This window comes from Sceloporus occidentalis, unplaced genomic scaffold (assembly GCF_023333645.1).
Source record: "Sceloporus occidentalis isolate IW3139 unplaced genomic scaffold, rSceOcc1.0.p SCAF_1, whole genome shotgun sequence".
NCBI classification, from domain to species: Eukaryota; Metazoa; Chordata; class Lepidosauria; order Squamata; family Phrynosomatidae; genus Sceloporus; species Sceloporus occidentalis.
This window is the reverse complement of record NW_028316981.1, coordinates 27,165,292-27,183,106: the sequence shown is the minus strand read 5'-3', so window position 1 is coordinate 27,183,106 and position 17,815 is coordinate 27,165,292. Positions and strand designations below refer to the sequence as shown.

The window sequence follows — 17,815 nt, the reverse complement described above, 5'->3', positions numbered from 1 at the left end:
TTAGGGTATTTATCATTGTTCATAGGTTGGGAGCCCAGGGAGCCAGACAGTGGTGAGAGGGATCTCCAAACAGATACAGATTAGATGACAAACTACAAAGAAGCCTCCAAACAGGTACAGATTAGCTGACAAATTACAAAGAAGCTTCTCAGTCTAAAAGACCAACTTCGAAAACATAAAATCCATTATCCCTTCCTCCCACACAACCCTTAAAATTCCCAAATAACAGTAACAATAATAAAAACATCCAATAATAAAATAAGAGGAATGATAAAAAACAACAGCAAGATGATGGGAATCCTGAGTATTCTATTATTATTATTATTATTATTATTATTATTAACCTTTATTTATATAGCGCTGTAAATTTACACATATAAATTCTATATGGGGGTCCATATTAGCGGGGGCCAAGTGAATCAGGGAAGGCTTGTCAAGCTGTCAAGATAGGTGATGTTACGGATCTCTTCCGATAAGTCATTCCATAGTTTGGGAGCCGCAGATGAAAAGGCCCTCTGCAGCCTTGAGGTGGGGGCAGTGCCTGTTCAAGCTCCTTCCTCCTGCTTCCTCCTTCCGTCAGAGCAGACTCAGGAGAGAGAGAGGGAGGGGAGAGGGCTGGTCTCCCTCCCAGCAACATCTTTGCCCCTCTTTCCCTCTCCCTTCTCCTCTGTGCTATTGCCAAAAAAAGGTCTCTGTTCGGGAGAGGAGGAGGAGGAGGAGGAAGAAGAAGGAAGACACACAGAAAAAAGGAAGGAAAAACGAGGGGAGGGAGGGAGAACTAAAGGAAGGAAGGAAGAGAAAGGAAAGAAAGAAGGAAGGAAGGGGAAGAAAGGAAGAAAAAGGAAGGAAGGGAGAAGGAAGGCTCTAAAAGGAAATATCAAAGAAAGGTGACTTCTAATAACAATAATCAACTACAGGTTGAATCTCCCTTATCCAAAATGCTGAGGACTAGATGTATTTTGGAGTTTTTCAGAGTTTGGTGTGTTTATATATGTATAATGGTATATATTGAAGCTACTTGAGTCCAACCATTAAACCCATTCATGTTTCATAAGCTCATCCTCAAGTAGCTCCTTTTTTGCCCTCCTCTGAGTGTCTCAGAATATGAACAGAGTGTCTCTGAGCATGAACAGAGTGGCTGCCGCTTATTGCTTGAGCAGCTGCACTTTGCTTTATCAACCTGAATTTATCTGATGTGAACTCCCCACCCCTCTCCATTTTCTTTCTGGAAGGGAACTTGCTTGTGTTGAAGGGAAGGCCGCCAAGCCTCTGAACCTCAGAATTATTGTTTCAATGCTCAGTCTTAGAAGCAGTGAGTGCCTGAGCATGCACAGAGGGTCTTTCACTCCTTCTCGCCTCTCTCTTAGCCAAAGACCCCCTCCTCATTTCACCACCCTCTTGATGCATGGGTTTGGCTGGGTGATCCTTTGCAAGCCACAAATGCACTTGAGGAAGTAGACTGAAGTCTAGGAAAGCTCATGCTCCAATTTCTTTCTTTTGGTGAGTCTCAAAAGTGCTGCAAGATCTCTCTACTTATTATTATTATTATTGGATCTAAATGCATCTGAGGAAAATGCTAGGAAACCTGACATCTAGGAAAACTCATGCTGCCAATGTATTTCTTTCAGTTAGTCTCAAAGGGGCTACAAGATCTCTCTACATATTGTTGTTGTTGCATCTAAATGCATCTGAAGAAGTAGACTGTCTTCAAAAGCTCATGCCGTCAATTTCTTTCTTTCAGTGAGTCCCAAAGGTGCTGCAAGATCTCTCTACATATTATTATTATTATTATTATTATTATTGCATCTAAATGCATCTGAGGAAATAGATTGAAGTCTAGGTGTGGCTGCGGTTTCTCTCTCTCCCTCTTTCGCTCTATTTGGCATACTCTCTCTCCCTTTCCCTGCCCTGCCCCCCTCCACATGCAGGTTGCCCTCCAGAGAGCAGAAGATGAGGCAGGACCCCCCCCCCCAAAAAAGGGACCATGCCCTGGTTGCTGCTCCTGCTTCAGCCAGAGCTCCCCGTGCATTTGGGGTTTGGGGAAGGCGCCAGGGCAGCAGGAGCCCTGAGAGGCGGATGCCAGGGAGCAAGTCCTCTTTTCTCTTTTTCCTCCCCTTCCCTTCACTCCAAGGACAAACTTCCCTGCCCCGGGTTGTTTTATTGTTCCTTCCTGCAAAAGACAGCTCTTTTGCCTCTCCTTTCCCCTGAATGAACCTGAGGAGCTTTTGGCAATGGCACGGAAGTGGAGCAGCCCCCTCCCCTTCTTCCCCTCTTCCCCCTTCCTGAGGTAAAGGCTCGACCCTCTTTCTGTGTGTGTGTGTGGGGGGGGGCTTTCAGCCCATCAAAATGGTGGGACTTAGTCTGGACCCCCCCCCCCCCTTCTCAAAATCCTGGCTACGTCCCTTATTGGTCATTACCAACACCTTGTATTGTGTCTGGAAACTAATAGTGAAGAGATTTCAATATAGGTGTTATATGGTCACCTCTAGCTGTCCCGGTGACCAGCCTGGCTGCCACATTTTGAAGTATTTGAAGTTTCCAGACTAGGTACAATGTAGAGTGCATTACAGAAATCGAGTCGTGAGGTTACCAGCGCATGTACCACCATTTCCAGGTCCCCTGGTGCCAGGAAAGGACACTGCTGGTGTATCAGCCTAAGCTAATAATAAGCACTCCTGACCATCGCATTCACCTGATTTGACATCAGGAGCAACGAGTCTAGGAGCACACCCAAGCACACCTTCTTCAGATGAAGATAAGCATGAATAGATTACTGTATGTTTTCATTTTGTTCTGACATGTTATTTTCACGTTATTATTTACCCACTCAATTGTAAACTTTACATATGAGTAGCAGATTTTCATACTACACAACTGCAGCTCTTTGATATCACTGTGAAATCCTGGGATTTGTACTTCCCTGAGATATTTAGACCTTTCCATCGGAGAGCCCACTGAACTACAGATTACAAGCTTCCATAAGATGCAGCCATGAAAGATGAAGTACATACTATAGAGTGCTATAATTGAATCATAGAGTTGGAAGAGACCGTAAGGGCCATCCAGTCCAACCCCATTCTGCCATGCAGGAAATCTCAATCAAAGCATCCCTGATAGATGGCCATCCAGCCTCTGTTTAAAGACCTCTAAGGAAGGAAACCACTACACTCCGAGGGAGTGTGTTCCACTGTCGAACAGCCCTTACTGGCAGGAAGTTCCTCCTAATGTTGAGGTGGAATCTCTTTTCTTGCAGCTTGCATCTATTGCTCCGGGTCCTAGTCTCTGGAGCATCAGAAAACAAAAGGGACCTCTAAATGATGAATACACACTAAGGAGGAAACCTCACAGAACACTGCGGACTTTCTTCCAAGGAAATATCCATAGAATTGCCCCATTGTAGAACACAGCCTTCTGTTAAAACTATCCTGAGAGTGAATATCTTCAGGTTGCACTCTTTGAAAGATATACATAGTCAGAGGGAATTGTAGATGCCTCGATAATCTAGTTGTACAATGCCATGTAAATATATGGCTATCCAGGACTTATAATAAATAATGCCATTACATTCCCATTTGGGTCACAAATGTTTACTCTTCTGGGTAAATAAGTAAAAACTTGTTTATATGAGTGTGTCAAATAGGAAATAAAGAGAGTTGGCCAACTGTATCTCAGTTTAATAAGATGAAGCCTTGTGCACAAGTTTTTCATGCAAGCCAGCGGATAAACCAGGAAGTCATCAATTAACTATTGTTTCCTCTCACATCTAAATCAAGAAATTGTGGTTAACAGGATTAGAATAAGATCCAATATTAAATCACATACATCCTGGTTTGTGTGTTGGCTGAAATTAAAGGAGAAAATTACAAACTGGTACTGGAAAGCACAAATTAAGATCCACAAGCAAGAGAAGAAGCAAGTCTTCATATGCTTTTTGATGGTTATATTTTATTCATTTAATAGGTTTTATGATTGTAATTAGAAATATGTATTGTCTTTTCTAAATTTTGATTTTTTTCCTTATTGTCATTTATGTTTATTTCTTGTATAGCCTATGAAGAAGGCCACTCAGTATTATAAAGGCCAAAATGCATTGGGCTCATTGCAAAACAAGATAACCATAAAACCTTTTTAAGGAATAAAATATAACCATCAATAAGAATATAAAAATATGTTTCTTCTTTTCCTTGTTGATCACATGAAGGGAGGAAATAAGGCCTTCTTTACTTGGCCAAAAGGTTTCTTCTTAGTATATTAAGTTGAGATTTGGCAATCTGAATATAGTCAGTATTCTGGTAAATAGAAATTACTTGTTATTGTTCAGAGACATAGCTGTATTAATATGAAAAATTAATTTTAAAAATTGCACATTTGAAACTGACTGAAGGAAAGAAGTTGGGAGCTCCAGATTTACAGTTGGCCCTCTGTATCCAAAGAATTTTTAACCACAATTTCAACCATCCTGAAAATATTCAAAATATAAATAAATTCCAAAAGCAAACCTTGATTTTGCCATTTTATATAAGGGACACCATTTTACTATTGTTTGTTGTTAGCTGCTATCAAGTGGCCCTCACTCATTTGGCGAACCTGTAAATGAGATATCTCCAAGCCCCCCCCCCTTTCCTCTACGTCTCTGCTTAGGCCTGTGGTCTCCCTTATTGAATCTATCCATCTCTTCTTCTCTGCTGCCCTATACCTTCCCCAGCACCATTGTCTTTTCCAGCGAGTTGTGCCTTCTCATGATTGGCCAAAGAACCACAGTTTCAATTTAGTCATCTTGGGCACGTTACAGACCACCTGAAAGCGGCGGTCTGCCGCCTCTGCCATTAGCGGTGCCAAGGAGCCCCAGCGGCCAAACCGCAAGGCTCCCCGGCGCCGCAGAAAAGAAGCGCCAAAATGGCGCTTCTTGTTGCGGTGCGCTAATGACGCCACAAGGTGCCAATGGCGCAACATCATTAGCGCCACGCGATGTGCGGACACTAAGCGTCCGCTACGTCAAGATGATGGCGCCCATGTAGAACGGGCTCCGCCATTTTGTACATCCCCAGGACATACTAGGGTTAGGGGCGTGTGTAAAGCACGCCTTTTCCTAACCCTAGTACGTCTTGGGGACGTACTTTACACCCGTGCGGAACAGGCCTTGGCTTCCAGGGCGAGTTCAGGTTTACTGTTCTACTACCCAATTGTTTACTATGCTATTGTATTTGATGGAACTTGAGCATCCATGGATTTTGGTGTCCATGGGAGGTCCTGGAATCAGACTCCAGCAGATACCATGGGACCACTGTACAAATTCAGCCAACTGCAGATTGAAAAAATATTTGCAGGGGGAAAATACCGGCAAGTTTTGCCATAGCCAGTGAATTTCACAGTTGTGGATGGTCATGCACTTGGCGAGGGAAAGAGATGGCATGACCAGCATGCAATTCCTCCCGGGGGCTCTTGAAAGATGCTGAAGTGTCTGTGTTCAGATTGCCACCATTTAATAATATAGGACTTGATAATCCACTTTTTTTTATATCCATGCAAGGTCCTGGAATCAAACCCCTGTGAATATTCAGGGCCCACTGTCTAAATAAGGTTCAGCTCTATTAATTCTCCATCTCTGTTGGGCGAAAGTGTTTTGTTTTTGGTTAGTTTGTTTTTGTTTTTGCAAATAAACAATTTCCCACCCCAAGATAGGTATGATTTAGGCTCTGTTCCAGGAACACTAGAGAACAGGGATGCTATTTTGTTTTTGTTTTAAGGAGTTTTAAACTTTAATTTTTAATAATGTAAAGTTTTTAATTGTTTTAATTGTTTAATTGTTTTTAAAACATGCATTTTTCATGTTTTATAGTGTTTTAACTTGGACGGTTTTAGATTTGTAAGTCCCTGTACTGAGAGGAAGGCAGGATATAAACAACAACAACAATTTAAAGTGTTAATGGGTGAAAGATTATCCTTAAGGTAATGTTTTATTTTGTCATTTTTTAAAGGGTAATAGCTACAGTGAATTTATGCAAGAGGCTCAGAACAGCTCCTTTTTATCAAGATCATCAGAACCTGTGATTTCCAAAGAGATTCCACTCAAAATTACATCCCAGAGTCCTGAAAATTGTGCAAGCCAAGGCTATGCAAAACGTGCTGGTGGGAAAGCTTTGTCAACAAGTACAGAAGATTCACTTGTTATGACTGATGAACAGGCAGATAACATTCCAAGAAGCTTGTTGCCTACTTGCTGCTCGTCCCCAAGAGGAAGCATACCAGGGCCCAGTAAGGAAACATCTGAGGTATCAAAGGATGCATCAAGTCTATTGAGAACTTCCATAAGTAGAAAATCCCTGAAGGAAATCCCAAAGGAGAATTCAAATCCAAGAGGCCACATTCCTGTAAGTATTTTGAGAGTAAATATTATAATTTCCTTTATAGTTTGAATAAAGGGGGGATACTTCAGATTCTGTGTCCCTTTCTGTCCACTTGAGAAGTATTGGATAACATTTTTAATATACTAGCATGGCATGGAGCATATGATATACAGTAAGGAACAAGAACAGGGCAAAATAAATCAACAGAACAAAGATATTTTTTTAAAAAGTCAAAAGAACAAAATAAATCCATGGTGAATAGGGCTACCAAGGCACTGTAAATGCTGACAGGATTGAATATAGATAGTTAGACCTGCAGAAATAAGTTTGTAAAAGTTACAAGAGATCAACACAGATAATATAGGGACATCTTTGTTGTTAAAATTAAAATTATCAGTCCATATGTCAAGATTTCTCACAAGCTGATAGGATCAGAACACTTGAAATAATCATTAAAAAAAACATCTGTTGAATAACTGCAATCTGCCTAATTGCAGTTTGTCATTTGCTACAATAATGACAGTAAACTGAACTAAGTTTTAAACGGAACATGTATAAGAAATGGGAAAAGGGGGAAATCACCAAAAAAGAATTCAAAGAAATAGCAAGCACATGTAGGGGTAAAGTCAGAAAAGCTAAAGCACAGAATAAACTCAGGCTTGCTAAAGAGGTTAAGAACAATAAAAGGGCTTTTTTGGGGATATGTCTGCAGCAGAAGGAAGAAGAAGGAAAAGGTAGGGCCACTGTGTGGAGAAGATGGCAAAATGCTAACGGAGACAGAGAAAAGGCAGAATTACTCAACACCTTTGCCTCAGTGTTCTCAGAAAAGGAAAAGGGTGCTCAACCTGAGGATAATGGAGCAGAGGACAGAATAGGGGAAATTCAGCACAGAATAAGTAAAGAGGTAGTACAGGAATACCTTGTTAATCTAAATGAATATAAGTCTCCAGGATCAGATGAACTACATCCAAGAGTATTAAAAGAGCTGGTAAATGCAATATCGGAGCCAATAATCTTTGAGAACTCCTGGAGAACAGGAGAAGTCCCAGCAGACTGGAGGAGGGCAAACGTTGTCCCCATCTTCAAAAAGGGGGGAAAAAGAGGATCCCAACAATTATCATCCAGTTAGTCTGACCTCAATACCAGGAAAGATTCTATAGCAGATCATTAAACAGAGAGTCTGTGAACATCTATATGGCAATTCCATAATCACAAAAAGAGAAACAAGTCATGTCAGACAAATCTGATCTCTTTTTTTGATAAAATTACCAGCTTGGTAGATGAAGGGAATGCTGTGGATATAGTATATCTTGATTTCAGTAAGGCCTTTGACAAGGTTTCTCATGACATTCTTGCAAACAAGCTTGTAAAATGTGGGCTAGACAAGGTAACTGTTACATGGATTTGTAATTGGTTGACCAGCCGAAGCCAAAGGGTGCTCAACAATGTCACCTTTTCATCGTGGAGAGAAGTGACCAGTGGGGTCCCACAGGGCTCTGTCCTGGGCCAGTGTTATTCAATATCTTTATCAATGACCTGGATGACAGGATTGGGAGCATACTTATCAAATTTGCAGATGAAACCAAATTAGGAGGAATAGGTAATACTCCAGAGGACAGGATCAAAATTCAAAATGACCTGAATAGACTTGAAAGCTGGGCCAAAGCTAACAAAATGAAATTCAACACAGAAATGTAAGGTACTGCACTTAGGGCAGAAAAATAAAATGCACAGATATAGGATGGGGGACACCTGGCTGAATGAGACTACATGTGAAAGGGACCTTGGAGTCCAAGTAAACCTCAAGTTGAACATGAGTGAACAGTGCAATGTGGCAGCTAAAAAGGCCAATGCAATTTTAGGCTGCATCAATAAAAGTATAGTGTCTAGATCAAGAGAAGTAATAGTGCCACTGTATTCTGCTTTGATCAGGCCCCACCTGGAATATTGTCTCCAGTTCTGGGCGCCACAATTCAAAAAGGACATTGAGAAACTGGAGTGTGTCCAAAGGAGGGCGACTAAAATGGTGAAGGGTCTGGAAACCAGCACTATATCTTGCTTCATTTTGTATTGTCTCATCATAGGGTTTCACAGTACAAGAATTCACAAATCGTACACCATTATCTCCTTCTGTGCAGCACTAACTAGCTAAAGTAGCACTGCTATTTTCTCTGAGATGCTCTCTGTCAATGTCACCCCACACACTGACAGACGCACATTATGGCTACTACTCAGTAGCTTCTCGTTGTTGTGTTTAGTCTTGGTGGACAACTCTTGTTACGTTCTTACATATCTCAAATGTTCGCCTTTTAAAATACTTTATTTTATTTTGGCTGTAGTTAGTGTCTGAGGGGATCAGAATCAGTCCTTACCAACGCTCAAAGTTCCTGGGGACATTTCCATACCTTTGTGACTGCTGAAGTTGTGATGAATGAAAAGGGAATGTCAGGTGGTTTGATATATGTGCCCCCCAATTTTTCTTCTCACAGACATGGTGACCATGAGCAAAAAGCCCGTCACCGTCTGAATGAATGTCACATTCACATCTAGTTGGGTAGTTCAATCCCACTCATTCCCAAAGAGGTTTTTTTGTCATTTTCTGTAGCACATGCCTTATTTGCTTGGGCCCCTTAATGTTATCTTCTCAGCAACTACTATATCATGTTTATTTAGGGCAAACCTGCTGTTTGCATTTTGCCTGTGTTCCATGATCCATAGCATGCTTAAGATTCCACATGCACTGAAAACAGCATATTAACACTTGTTATATAGTCTTCTGTAATAAACCCTGTTATCAAATACACTCATATTTTTTTATGGTATAGGGGTTTGTCAGCACAATCAAGGCATTGTGTAGTTGCCCTTTATGTGCAATGACTTCAAGATTACATCATAGTCACTTCTAAATGTCTTCTCAATCACACTAAGAAAGGAACAGAAAAGACTGATATGAAAACAGCCAACTCCTTCCCCTTCTATTACATTTCACCAGCCTTTTCCCACTTAATTTACAGTATATTGTTGCTTACACTTAGCATTGGTGGAAGACCTAGAGGTGCTATAGGTAGTCTTTTAGGTTGATTCCAGCCCACCTCTTCTGTTCTTATTTTCCAGTCTGCCATAATCTTCAGTTTAATTAATCTTCCAAGTGCTACTCTCTTGGGTTTCCTTACGGGGGGAAATGCAACTCCTTAATAGTTTCATTAGGAATTATGGTGGCTCAAATATCCAAGCAGAAATAACACAAGTTTATTGTAGTGTTTATGAGACAAACTTTTGAAGTCTGTTAATTACCAATGCAAGTTCAGTTAGGAGGGTTGAAACCCCAGAGGGATGAATTGACAGATTTTCAATAGGAATCTGCAGGCAAACTCATAAGATCATTAGTCTCTGCATTTCATAGTGTTGCTGCAGTCATCCAGAAAAATAATAAATGATATGATTGAAAGCTAACAGTAAGGTAGTGTCATATACCAAATCTCCGGGCTATTTTGGGGATTGGAGTCATGTCAGTCAAATTGATTCTTCTCTCTCATGTGGTTTACTCCCCACCATGTACTCTGGTTTCAGCAATAGTTAGTTATGCAAGAACAAATTAGCCTACCGCAAATGAAATGACACTACTTTGTATCTTTCTTAACAGTTAAAATTTCCCCCTGCAAATTATATGTTAAATTGCCTTCCATGAATAGGAAGTTTATAAAGTTTTAAACTTTGTGGGTTATGGGAGTAGTTGAGGTACTCTGAGCTGTCAAATTCTTAGGATTCATTTTGGATAGTTAAATTCCTTGCTGTGCAGAATATACCATTCTATTGTAATTTCTTCTGACTTTCCAGGACAGTTTCTATTTGGAAAGCCAGGGCATCAGTGTCCTGGCTGTAGACATCCCAAACACAGACCCTGTTCTCTGAGGTATCCCTCTTTTTTCCTCCAGAGCCTTATATTTCTTCTCTACAGTCTCATATTTTTATCAATGTTTAATGCAGTTGTCTTCCTTGGGTGAAGTGCTCATATAGAGAATCACTCCATACATATCTCATAGCCAAGTGATTGGCAGAGAGAAAAAAGAGATTGACAGGATGATGGAAGCTGAGGTTGAATTTAAGAAAGAGAGGGCAATAACAGGTAGACTTGGAATTACACTAGACCCTTGGTATCAGCTGGGAGGGTGGTTCCATGACTCCCCCCAAGGATACCAGAATACATGGATGTTCAAGCCCCATTATATACAGTGCTGTAGTAAAATGGTGTCCCTTATATAAAATGGCAAAATCAGGGTTTGCTTTTTGGACATATTTTAAAAAAACATTTTTAAGCTGTGGATGGTTGAATCTATGGATACACAATCCATGAATACAGAGGGTCAAAACCAAAATTCAGAACACAATAGCAGTCTGGGTGATCTTTTATAATTCATTGTCTAGAATCCTGTTGATTGGTCTCAGCTAGAGTAGACCCACTAAATCAATTGCTCAATGGCGAGTTAACTAACATATAGGTAAACCCAACTGATGCAAATCATTCTACAATAGGATTCTAGCCAATCTCTTCCAGAAAGTTTACATTAAAATCATATTAACTGTATTACTCTAAAAAGATTTAAAAAGTTGTACAATAGAGCTGAAAACAATACAGCACTTACAGCCCTTTGTTTAAAACATTCAGTTCTAAAAGCCTGTCTGAATAAAAGGTTTTTGCCTACCAATGGAAGTGCAGTAAAGATGAAACAATTCTATCCTCCCTAAGGAGGGAGTTTCAAAGTGGAGTTGGTCACTGAGGCGGGATACAGACGGGCAAAAAGGGGTGTCTTCATGACGTCATGAAGGTAGAGCCTTTAGACGGGCCTTACCTGAATGCCGCCATGAACACGCCCCCCCGCACGCCCCAAGCGGGAAGAAGTGGCATTAAAAAGGTGCTGCTTTTCTCCGCTTCTTTTCCGTTTGATGCGCAGCTGCGCAGCTCCGTCTGTAAGCTGCTGCACCGGTACGCCAGAATTGCTACGCCGCTAATTTAAGTTGCCCATTTAAAAGCTCCGTGTCTGCTGCGTCGCATAATGAGTCGGGGTCCTGGAACATGCGCAGTTTGCAGTCAGGCTTTAATTGCAGCATCAGCTGCCATGCAGGTGTGGAAGCTGCAGCACAGCTGCAGCGCATTTTAAGACTCGTAACCCTAACCCTAACCCTAACCCTAGAGCAACATGTATGCATGCGCTGCTTGGAAAGTTTGGACTTTAAAGTGAGCCCCTACACACATTCCTGTGCCATTTTCACCTAACAATAAAAACCGCTAAAACTGTAAATATTTACATATGTACAAGGGAGGTGATGGGGGATGGCAGGGGGACAGCGGTGGCAGCGGCGACAGCTGTGGCTGTGCATTGCAGGTTCAGCAGGAGCGCGGGGACCAAAGGAGAGGAGGCATCTATGATGCTGGTGACACTGGCAACGTGCAAGCGGACAAGGATGCCAACACCAGCTGATCACCAGCTGGCAGGAGACCACCATTGTTCTTGGGCAGAGCGGGGGAAAAAGTTTTAAAGGGCCTTGGGCACTTTAAATGTGCCCATAGGCTTTCTGCCACCGCTGCTTAGCACTGCAGCTGTGCAGCTGCGCATCCGCCAGCCGGCAAAGGGGGAAAAAAAGCCCCGTTTTTGGCCGCCCGTGAGGAAGCTGCCTCTCTCTTTGCAGCGTCCTCCGAGGCGGCGGTTTGGAAACTGCGGGTCCGAAACAGACCCAGGTGAGGCGTCTTCACTGCCCCCCGTGTGGAAGCCCCATCTCCTGAGCCACGCCCCCGGGGCGGGCGGTCTGGAGGCTCCGTATTCAGCAGAATACACCTCCAAGACGTCTTCCCCTGCCCGTCTGTATCCCGCCTGAGAGTGTTTCAATGACTGTTCATCTAAAGGAATTAAAAAACCTTTAAGAGTGCTTGTGTTTTGTTTTGTTTTTTTAATCATCCTGATCACTGTGTGTAGAATATGTCTGAGACACTGAATTTAGGATGGGTTGAACAAAAAGGAATCATGAAGAGTTCCAAAGGAATCTCTCTGTACTGGAGAGGCAGAATGTAGGATAGTCATTGACTGTGAACAAAGAAAAATAAAACAATTCATCTCACAACTTTGAATTGTGTTGCGGGTCTCCTTCTTGGATTCTGTTCAGTGTAAGTGGTCATTTTAAAGTCCAGTGCTGTCTTTGTGTAAATCTAGTCCAGAATGTCTGACCAAAGGTTCAGATGAGATGGAGGTTGTCTTCTCTTGTTCTGTCTTTGTTTATAAAGTCAGTGAGGGGGAACCATTTGTCTATGAAAGGTCTTGATTTTGGTTGTCCTATGTAACTTGCCATTCTGTCAGACCGTTTTTCAAATAGCCACATGTCTCATACCTTTTCCCACCACTTATCTAAAGGTATCACCTCCCCTGTTTTCCAGCATCTGGCAATTTCTACACAGGCTGCTGGGATCAGGAAATCTATGAGCTTTTTATGTTTCAAATTTGAGTTTGTGTCTATATATATATTGATAACAAAAGCATTTCTGGACACAATTTTACTCCTTGGTTGGTAGTCAGTGAAATTTGTTAAAGTACCAATTGCCAAAATGTGTTTATTTTGGGACAGTCTAGCCACATGTGTAGAAATGTGCCATTATCCTTACAACCATGCCAACATTTGGAGGAAATGTTTTCAACCATTCTGGCTAGCTTCACTCGAATCAAATACCACTTGTGTATAATTTTTAAGGTGTTTTCTCTAATCAGTGCTGATTTGGATTTTAAAAGGGTGGAAGATCAAACTGTAGTCTGTTTTGAAATGGGAATTGAAAGATTCAGATCTGTTTCCCAGGTTAGTTCTATGCCACAGACGTTTTGGTAAGAGTGGTCAAAGAGTTGTAGATTAAAGATGTTAGTCCTTTGGTGCTTTGGGAGGGGGGGACATATCGTGCTTCAAATAAGGTAAGTTATCTAGGTCATCCTCCTATTTCCTTTAATTTGTGTGTAAAAGTAATTATCTGATGGAGATGAAACCAACTAGCCTTTACTGGCTCTAAATCTAAAGTTAGTTCATCAATTGTTTTTAGTCTGCCATTACAATAAAAAGTCTCAGACAAAATATATACCTTGTTGTTCCTATCCCTAGAAGTAGTTGAATTTATCAGGGGACAAAAAAGGTCAAATAGGAGAGGGATCTGGTGCTAGAACTTGCTTCCATCTTGACCATATCTTTATTGACGTTTGTAGCCATGAGTTTTTAATGTTTTTAATTACTTGCAGAGTGTGTTTGTTAAAGAACAAAGCAAGATTGGTTGATGGTGGGCCATTCATTTCCATATTAACCCAGTGTATGCTCTGATCTTTTTTTAATTAAATTAGGGATTTGACTAAGTTGGAATGCTGCAAAATACAGTTCAAGATCAGGCAATGCTAACCCTGCTTTTTTGGAAGAGAGGTGTTGTGTGGATTTTCTGAATCTGGCTCTCTTATGGTTAAAAGCAAATGTATTGATGAGATTTTGCCAAAGTTTGAGTTTTGTCTGCAGTGGTTGAAGTGGGATAGTTTGAAACAGAAAGGATAGGCAAGGGACCATATACATTTTAATGAGGGCAATTCTGCCTAGACTAGAGAGTTTCAATCTCTTCTATTCTAGTGTTTTAGAGATTAACCATTTAGTTATTTGTTGTAGTTTCTGAGGATTATCTGATTGAAATATTTTGTAATGGTGATTCCTAGGTAAGTAAATACTGAGGGTTTTAACTGGGGATTGGTAGCTTTTTGAGTGTCTAGTTGATCCTCATGAAAGATGTTGAGACAGAGCAATTTAGATTTTGAATAGTTAATTCAGAAACCTGGAAAAGTATAAAAGGAGTTTAATATGGTGCGTATGATAGGGAAGGGTTGTTTGGGTTGCTTTAAGAAGATGATCACATAATCAGCAAAGAGATTTAGTTTATGGATTGCTCTTCCTATTTTGGGTTCCCTTATGCTTTCATTTTCTCTGATTGAGGTGGCTAGGGGCTCTATTCCAGTAGCAAATAATAGCGGGGATAAGGGACATCCTTGTTTAGTTCCCCTTTGGAGCTTAAAGGTAGAGGAGTTTATTCTGTTGACTGTCAGTAAGGCCTCTGAGTTTTTGTATACATAGGTTTTCTAACATACTAATAAATTTATTTCCAAAGTTCATCTTTCTCAGTACTCCAAATAAGTATTTCCATTTCACTCTGTCAAAAGCTTTCAAGGCATCTTGACATAAGGGCAACTGTGGTTTTAGATTTTGAGGTATGATGGGTGACATTTAGGATTCATCTAATGGTGTCAGATCGTTTTCTATTCATCATAAAGCCAGTTGGGACATTAGAGATTTACTCAGTGATGAAGTTATTAATCCTACTGACCCTTATTGAAGTAAATAGTTTTGTCTCCTGGTTTATTAATGCTATCAGTCTAAATGCTGAGATGGGAGGTTGACAGTCACTTGTTTGGGGGATGGGGACAATTCTGGAAGTGTGCCAAGATTGGGGACATAGACCTTGCAACACTCATTGAACAGATCTTGTAGGTGTGGGACAATTTTATTATAACATAACTTGTAAAATTCTCCCATAAATCCATCTAATCCAGGAGCTTTCCCTGGTTTGAAGTTTTGGATTGCCTGTTTGATTTTTTTCTATTGAGATGGGCTGGTTGAATAGAGCGCTGTGTGGTTCCTTGCTTTTCAAAGTTTTGAGAGAATCAAGGGATGAATTAAGTTTATCTGGGGCGGCCAATTCTTCAGCATAGAGTTGAGAGTAGATTTCTCAAAATTCTTCCTCTATGTCAACTTGAGAGGTTTAGATATTGCCATTTGGGGAGCAATTCTTTTTTCTGCTTTTGCTGATCTAGCTAATAATGTAGAGTTCCTACTACTATTTTCATAGAAGTAGGCTTTTGTGTATTGCAATCTAGTTTGAACTGAATGTAGGTCTAATTCTTGAATTTTAGCTTTTTTCTAATAAAGTTTTTAATATGTCTGAGCTTTGGGTCTTCTTGTGGGAGTTTGACAAGAATTCAATTTCTTTAATCAATTCCTGGTGTTTCTTTTCTTTAATTTTCTTTTGTTTGGAGCCCTCCTGTACAAACCGATCTCTGAGCACTTCTTTCAGTGTGTCCCATGGTAGCGCTTCAGAGGTGCTTTCAGATCTATTTGCTAGAGAAAAAAATCTATTGTTTTTTTCTATGGTCTTTTTAAAAGGCTTGTGCATTAGGAGTGTTGGGCTAAATCGCCAAGATTCTGAAGTCTGGGAAAGTCCTTCCATGCCCAGTCTAGTATTATTGGTGAATGGTCTGAATATAAGATTGGTTTAATTGTGGAATTTAAAGTTTTGCCTAATAGGAATTGGCAGATTAAAAAGTGATCATTTCTGGAATATGTCTTCTGGACTGATGAGTAGGTGGACTCTTTCTCTCTTGGATGTAGAGATCGCCAACGATCAAGTAATCCTGCATCTTTAATTATCTGCATCAATGGGGTTGGACCTGTATGTTTAGAAGGTTTTGATTTAAGATAGCAGTGCAAAACTTCATTAGAATCATCTCCCAACACTATGGAACCAACAGCCACTTCACTTAGATGATGTAGAAAAGCTGATATAAATCATAACAATTTTGGGTGGAAGGGGCAGGCAGCATCAAAACTGGAATGCCAACAAGGTGATCACATAGCGTTATTCACTTCCCCAACTACTCCCCAACTTCCCCAACTCCTCCCCCATTGAGAGGGACATGTGAAACTGGTGTCATCGGAACAAGGGGAAATTCTCTTAAGAAGAAATGTGAATTGCTACAGTGGTTTAAAATGAAACAATGTGATAATTTTTTTAAAAGCATGGAAGAATTCACAATCAAAAGAAGTATATATCTGTGTGTGGATTCAGCCAATGGGTCAAAACAGCTTGTCTCAACAAGAGTGAAGAATACAGTTCTTTGAGAGTGAGTGAATTTTTCCATATCCCTAGAATAAAATTAAGCACACTATGAAGAGAATGGCTAGACCTCAGTCATAATAGTAGGACAATATTGTGATGGCTGTGAGCTTGGACAGTTTTGAAAAGGATTAGACAATTTAATGGCATATAATGTCTTACTAGCCATGGCGGCTGTAGATTACAATTAGGATATTGGAGGTAGTATGTGTCTCAATACTGTCTGCTAGAGAACATGAGCAAGAGGATACTATTTTATTCCTTCCCTGATAGTGGCTTCCTGTAGACATCTGACCAGCTACTGCATGAACAGAATGCTCAACTAAGTAGGCCTTTAGACCTCTGTTCACACATTTTTATACCTCCTGAACAAAAGGCAGGGGACCAGATCCAGGCCATGTTTTCTCACAGTAGATCAGTGTGGATCAGTTCACCAGTGGATCAGTTCACCAGTGATCAGAAGAATATCTTAAGGAAGTGATCTAAGCCCTAGCCCAGAGGATTCCAGTTTGAAAGACCATCAGCAAACTGGATAAGCATACTGGATCAGAACAGACTAGAAGCAGAATGCTTAAAAAGAAACAACAACAGCAGTTCTTTTTAACAGGGTTGGATTTTAAGATACTTCAGCAGCCAGTGAGAACTATCCTGTTCTGGGAGAATAGGCAAATGATGAAGTCTCGTGGTCTCTGGGATTCATTTCTTGAAGGCTACCTCTAGAAGTGTGACACCAAATTTGTAATAAGTCTGAAAGTATTAGCCTATATACTGGCCTGTTAGTAATTCTTGGCATATTAATGGCCTAAAATCAATTTGTAAAGCTTCCTTTCTTGCCTGGACGAGATTCTAAGTCATAACAGTCAGCCAGAGAAATAGTCGTTTATGCACTTGTCATAGCACTTCCTCTCATTCCCTCCTTCTCAGAGAAAGAAAAAACAGTGTTCCAGATAAACCCTAGGGTTTCAGGTCAAACCACTTTACATTGGAAACTTGCAATGAAGAAATCTCTGCTAATCCCCTCATGTATGTGACTGGTAAAAAAAAAATGTTTAAAAAAACTCTTAATGAAATTGATTTGCTAACTACTTGGTAAACTTTAAGGACTTGCTTGCTTGCAATGTTTTATTCATGTTTTAATAGAGTTCTCTATTATTAAGTTCAAATATTTTTTAATTAAGAAAGAAGTGCAGCCCTCTGGGTAATATTGCAACCAAGTAGATAGCTAGTAATTAAAGTTTTCCGCACGTATAACTAAATTTAAACAATTCTGAATAAATTATTTGAACCTAGGAGAATGCAAATGTCATTACATGCATCTCTAAACTGGAAAAAGTGGTCTTTTATAGTAGGTTTTGTCAATCTGTTGAAAGTTTAAAGAGCTTAATAAAAATGCTTCTTATCATAAAAAGAGGATATACAGAAAGGAAAGATAAGCTTTTAATTGCTAGCTGTAGTGTTGCATTTAGAAGAACCTTGGGAGTCATGTGGAATTACTTTTTGGGCATTCCTTTTGAAA

At 40.4% G+C, this 17,815-nt stretch overlaps 1 protein-coding gene across 5 annotated transcripts in view; it reads left to right on the top strand.

The window, feature by feature from the left end:
* Nucleotides 1–17,815, top strand: part of CFAP20DC (CFAP20 domain containing) — a 254,220-nt gene that overhangs the window by 141,491 nt on the left and 94,914 nt on the right. For all 5 annotated transcript variants that reach the window (XM_089518704.1, XM_089518719.1, XM_089518733.1 and 2 more), the window contains one exon: nucleotides 5,979–6,371. In XM_089518704.1, coding sequence (XP_089374830.1) covers nucleotides 5,979–6,371 — 393 coding nt within the window. The remainder of the gene's footprint in view (nucleotides 1–5,978; nucleotides 6,372–17,815) is intronic.